The sequence below is a fragment of the Mchenga conophoros genome, linkage group LG17 (genome assembly GCF_057382185.1).
Source record: "Mchenga conophoros isolate Kocher_MC1m ecotype Shallow Benthic linkage group LG17, M_conophoros_male_GT1.1, whole genome shotgun sequence".
Classification (NCBI taxonomy): domain Eukaryota; kingdom Metazoa; phylum Chordata; class Actinopteri; order Cichliformes; family Cichlidae; genus Mchenga; species Mchenga conophoros.
Window position 1 is genome coordinate 39,109,966 of NC_140542.1, and position 6,191 is coordinate 39,116,156.

A 6,191-nucleotide genomic window follows, 5' to 3' on the forward strand; every position below is an offset into this window, starting at 1 on the left:
TACTGTAGGTTGGTGTAATGTCTTGGCTTATTAACCATTTTATGGTGATGTATTTATAGACATTTGCTTCTTTTAGTAAAACGAACAGAAAAACACTAAAAGATATTTCATTTATTTTCATGTGATTTATCTTTAAAATCAAAGAAATCCAAACACTGCAGAAATCTGAGCTAGCATTGTTTTTTTGTAAGTTTCTTTTTTAGCATTTCTTCTTTTTGAATGTCACTTAAATGGCTCATTACTTAAAACTACTCGTTACAAATTCAAAGCTCAGCTACTAATATGTATAATGTGTTTGATCATTTCAATGAAAGATCAATATTTCTTCCCAGTTTTTCATTTGAAGGTTTCAAGGAATGTCTTTCCAAATGTCCAAGTAGATACAGATTGATGATGGTGAGAGAAAGTGAATGAGTAATGTGGTGTGTGAAGCCACACTGTCCATATCATTATATATGCTCACACTTATCTCAGACAACCTAAACAGCTGAAGTGGTTTTACAGAAAGTGTCAAATCAATTTCAGCAGCAGTTTCCTTTTATCTACATCTAAAAATAACATTTATATAAAACACCCAGCTCGTGTTTCTGAAGAAACCATTAGCGGTGTAAAACCTCTCACCGACACATACTCAAACATCACACGCGTGTGCGTGATGCACATTCTCACACACCACAGAGGCATTCACCGGCTGCTTAAAGCTACTCGATGTCAGAAGCCATACGTGTTTGAACAGAGTGAGAGAAAGGCAGAGATACAGAAAGCTAGCAACAGGTAGAACAAGTGTGACACGGAAACATTAGACATGTTTCCATTTGTGTAAGAGTCATTTTTCCCTCTGTCAGTGCGCCCCAGGGCAGCTGTGGCTACAATGTAGCTTGCTATCGCCAGTGTGTGAATGTGTGTGTGAATGTGTGTGTGAATGGGTGGATGACTGAATGTAGTGTAAAGCGCTTTGGGGTCCTTAAGGACTAGAAAAGCGCTATACAAATGCAGGCCATTTACCATTTCCCTTTAATGTTCACAAAGAAGTCAGAAGTTTTTTTAACACTAACGGAATCTGTGCCATAAGAAGCCCTCTGACGATGAAGTCTCGTGAATCTGACATTCATCGTACCACATAAACACATTTTATCCCAACTAAACCCCTTCAAAATCACCTGCCTCCATGGGACTACAAAACAGAGGAACCGTTTCCAGTTTCAAAGCTAATCTTCACGTATTTAACATGTCACTGATCTAATCGAAACACCGTCATCTCCTGAATCCCTGTGCATTTAGCCATTACAGTCGCAATTCCATGTTGTTATCGTTTATGTCCAAGACTACAGAAGTGGTCAGAGATTATTCCTGCAGCTGGCACTGCTTACAGCTGATCTGACGCTGGTCGCTGACTCTTCAGCAGCAATGTTTCTCCAACTATGGTCCAGCAGGCCAGAGACAGTTCATTACAAACGCCCAGGAACAAAGACAGAGTCTTTTTCTTGAATACAACAGTCATACTGCACCATGAAAAGCCTCTGTTGCAAGTTTGAATATTGCGTTCATAACTAGAATTTTTTTTGTACCTAAAACAACTCATTTGAATAATAGTTGATGGGATTGCTACAAAGCAACATATCGCACTGAAGTATATGTTATTGTCAGATATAGTCTCCATCATCATCATCATTATTATTTTTTATTATTATTATTATTATTAATATTACAGATTTTATGCCTAATGGCATTGACGGCTGCTCTCTCCATGTCTTCAATGGATCTTGAACCCCTCTGTTTTCCTTATGTAGTTTCTTAGCATGATGGCTTTCCTGCAATGTCTAACATATTATGAACTACAGTTGTAAATATATGATAATAATCTGGTGCAAATCCTCTTCAGGTTCTGTTGGAAAATATCTCGGTCAAATTCAAACTTAATGATTTTAAAAAAACCTTTTGATCTTGAGTTACTTATTATTTTACAGATTTTAAAATAGAAATTGACTAATATGTAATGCTGTGTTATTGCAGATAAACTTGTTGGTCTGGAGCAGCCCTCAGCTGTAATGCATTTAGAAGCAGATTGAGCACATGAGCTGCTGTGTGTTTGAATCTCATGTATTATTTTATGTAGCACTGCCACCTGCTGTTCAAACAGATGAACTACCAGATAAAGAATAAAAAAATATTTTACAAATCAAGCCTCATTCGTCCCTCCATCCTTACAGGCTCGTGTGCTGTTGCACCACAACCTCGTCACGCTTTGTTTCCACAAGAAAACAGTGACAGAGCTGGGACTAAAAACAACTCTCAATGCAAAAAGACTGATGTTAAGAAAATTAATCGTAATATTCTGTTATTAAAACACACTGATACTTAAATGACAATGCAGAAGTGAAATATGTCTTAGCTGAACACAGACCTTCCTCTCTCTGCTCAAGCTGTACAAAACCCAAATAGGGTGTCCCTGACATGGGGGCGCTCCTGTGATAAACCACAGTAGAAGACAAAGTGTTGAGTGGAAGCAAGTTTTTAAACTTAGAATCAAAAGGTGTACTTTATTTTTTCAGTGATAGAGAAGCATAGAGAAGGTCACATGGAGTTGCACCGTCTTTGTGGATCTAGAGAGAGGATATGATAGCTTGCCAAGAGAGTCTTTTTCCGTGGCCTCTCCAAACTCCTCCCACACCCGAGGTTCTGCCTTAGCTACTGCCCGATCCGCGTTCTGGTTGGCCTGTTGTTACCTATCTGCTGCCTCCAAAGTCCCACAGGCTAACCAAGCCTGATAGGACTCCTTCTTCAGAGTGATGGTTCCCTTCACCTCTGGTGTTCAACATCTGGTTCAGAGGTCACCACAACAGACACCAACTACCTTGTGGCCACAGCTCAATGCAGCAGCTTCAGGAATGGAGGTTCTGAACATGGTCCATTTGGACTCAATCTGATGATATGATTACAAAATCGATCATCAACCAGCGGCCTAGGGTGTCCTGGTGCCACATGCACTTGGTCCAAACATCATGTTTGCCCCTATGTCCAAACATGATGTTATGGAGAAACTGTGGTTTGCACAGAAGTCCGGTAAAAGAACACCGCTCGGGTTCAGAGCCTCTGACGGGCTGTTCCTCCCAATCACGCCCCTCCAGGTCTCACTGTCATTGTCCACTGAGTGTTGAAGTCTTCCAGTAATGACAGAGTCCCAAAGTGGAGTGTCCTCAAGCACCCCACTTAGGGACTCCAAGAAGACCGGGTACTCTGAACTGTTGTTTGGCGCATAGGCGTAGATCACAGTCAGGACTCGTTCCCTGACCTGAAGGCGCAAGGAACAAATCTTCTCATCTACCGGGGAAAATGTACAGCCAGCAAGCCGAGGGGATATTAAGATACCCACCCCAGCCCGCTGTCACCAAGGGGAACTCCAGACTGAGACAGAGGCCAGCCCCTCTACAGGAGACTGATTCCAGAGCCTGAGCTTGGTGGTGAGGCCCAACTATATCTAGCCAGTACCTCTCAACCTCATGCACTAGCTAGATTTCTTCCCCACCAGAGAGGTGACATTCCATGTCCCAGTCACTAGCCTCGGTAGCCGGGGAACAGTCTGCGACGGGCTCTGCCCCTGGTTGCTGCCCAGCACATACACTGTACCAGACCCCTAAGGTGCCTCCTGCTGGTGGTGGGCCTACAGGAGGATGGGCTCATGTCCCTTTAGAAGCTGTGCCCGGCCGGGCCCCATGTACTAAGGCTCAGCCACCATGCACTCGCCCTTGGGCATCCTCCCCGCGCCTCGATCCAGGGTGGGCCCCTGTTAACCCTATCCCAGGTAGGGTGAACCGCTCCCTTGAACCCTTCTCATGGGGTTTTTTAAAAATCGCTCTTTGTCTGGTCCCTCACCCAGGACCAATTTTCCATGGGAGACCCTACAAATGGCCCCTGGCAAAATAGGCCCTGGGATCCCTGGGACATACAAACCCCCTACCACAATAAGGTAGCGATTCATGGATGGGGTTAAATTTTACTACTGTAAATGCTTTAATTAAGTACATTAAATTTATAAATACAATAAATTTATTGTTGGTCATATCATATTTTTATTATATTACTAATGTGTGATGGACACCAGTCTTGTGAAGCAATCACTAGCCAATCTTAACAATTACTGTTGGCAGGGTTGGGAAGGTTACTTTTAAAATGTATTCCATTACAGAATACATGCCCCAAAATGTATTCTGTAACGTATTCCGTTCTGTTACTCAATGACAGTAACGTATTCTGAATACTTTGGACTACTTAATATATTATCATGCTTTTTACAACAACGTGAATGTACTATTGCTGTGTGATTTATTACTATTACTGAAAGTCTGCGACTCCGAACTGTAGTAAAGGGACCTCTGACTAATACGGCGGGGTCCCTGTCGGCTTGTAGCCGAAAAATAGCTTTACTTTGTTGTGTGGGTCACTTTTCTTGCGAGAGACAGAGAGAGGCGTTGAAAGGCTGCTCCAACGGAACTTATTGTTTTTGGAGGAAAACACGAACACAGTGTACAGTCGAGTCTTAATAGTTTACTTACAACTGGGCTCGTCAGGCTCTCTTCTTGGCTGCAGTGGTTATTATTATATTTACATGCTTCCAGCTCCCGTTTTTCCTCGATGACAACTCGTACCTTTCCACTCCCCTTTTTCTCCCTCCTCGCGCTCACAGACCCATAACGTGTATGGCAGTCCATTCTCCCTGCAACACGGACTACACTGCCCATGATGCTACATTCTTTAGAGCTATGCTTGTAGCATTCTGCCTGTTAGCTTAGCACAACAACAACAACAACGAAAAGGCGCTCTCTCACCCAGGAAACACACAGTCGCAGAGAGAGAGAGCGTCGCCCTGTAACCATGGCAACCGTAACGCTGCCGCCTGGAACAACAGAACGTAGCTGTCAAACAAAACCAAACAGTCCTGACCCGCGACAAAATGAAACAGGAAAGTACCGCAGTGTAATCCATTTATTTCAACAAAGTAACTGTATTCTGAATACCACCCTTTTAAACGGTAACTGTAACGGAATACAGTTACTCATATTTTGTATTTTAAATACGTAACGGCGGTACATGTATTCTGTTACTCCCCAACACTGACTGTTGGCTACAGAAATGCAGCCTAACAAACCAGGTGCAAAGTCTCATTGACATTAAAATGTGTTTTTAAAGAGGTCTAGCCAAGAGAGCAGCAGAAAATGAAAGAAATATAACATCTCAGTTTATAAATATATTTAAGGGACCAGAAGGACTGGATTAATGACAATAAGGGTACAATTATAGAGTCATAAAGATACTTCAGGAACAGGTCTTTTTTTAAATTTTACATTCGCTAAATGAACTTGCTACAACTCCCAGCTGAAAACAAAGTGCCGTACGTACACTTGACATGACAAACAAAAAATGGGAAGCGCATTAAATTAAATTAAAACAATAATATCAGCACATTAGATTAAATTAAAGCAGTAAAATAAGGGTCAAACAGCGTTATAAGCCAAGGAATGAAGTGGGTTTAAGACTTGTTTTAAAAATGGACAATGAAGGGGCCTCTCTAGTGTGCAGGGCAGGTTATTCCAGAGGTTAGGAGCAGCAATAGAGAAGGCCCTGTCCCGTCTGAGCTTCCTCTTGAACCTGGGTACCTCCAGAAGCAGCTTGTCAGCTGACCCGAGAAACCTAGGCATTCAGTAAGGATGAAGAAGCTCAGAGAGGTAAGGTGGGGCAAGACCATTTAAGCACAAGGAATCACAAGGTCCACTAGGACCAAACACAATCACCTCTGTTTTGCTTGGTTTACATTTTTAAAAAATTAGGGCCATTCAAGTTTTTATATCCTCTAGAAATGCCAAAAGCAGTTTAACAGATAAAGCATCTTTCTGCTTCAGAGGCAGATAAATCTGGCAGTTGTCGGCATACCAGTGGAAGGCTATTCCATCCCTTCTATGCATGGCTCCCAAAAGCTGTAAATACAAGGGAAATCCAGGGGCCCTAAAATTGAGCCCTGAAGAGCAGCAGAAAATTACTCATACCCTTAAAAAGTTAACACTAAAAGTTATGTCAGACAAATAAGACTCAAACCAATTCAAAGTAGTACCACGAATGCCTGCAAGATGGTGTAAACGAGACAGTAAAATGTTGTGGTCTACAGTGGCAAAAGCAGCTGCTAGGCCAAGGAGGAC

At 42.3% G+C, this 6,191-nt stretch overlaps 1 protein-coding gene across 1 annotated transcript in view; it reads right to left on the reverse strand.

Moving 5' to 3' along the window:
- anos1b (anosmin 1b) overlaps positions 1-5,084 on the reverse strand; it is a 59,078-nt gene extending 53,994 nt beyond the window's left edge. Inside the window, exon 1 of the mRNA XM_085252620.1 lies at positions 4,554-5,084. Coding sequence (XP_085108746.1) covers positions 4,554-4,739 — 186 coding nt within the window. The 5' untranslated portion in view covers positions 4,740-5,084. The remainder of the gene's footprint in view (positions 1-4,553) is intronic.
- Positions 5,085-6,191: the final 1,107 nt, after the last annotated feature.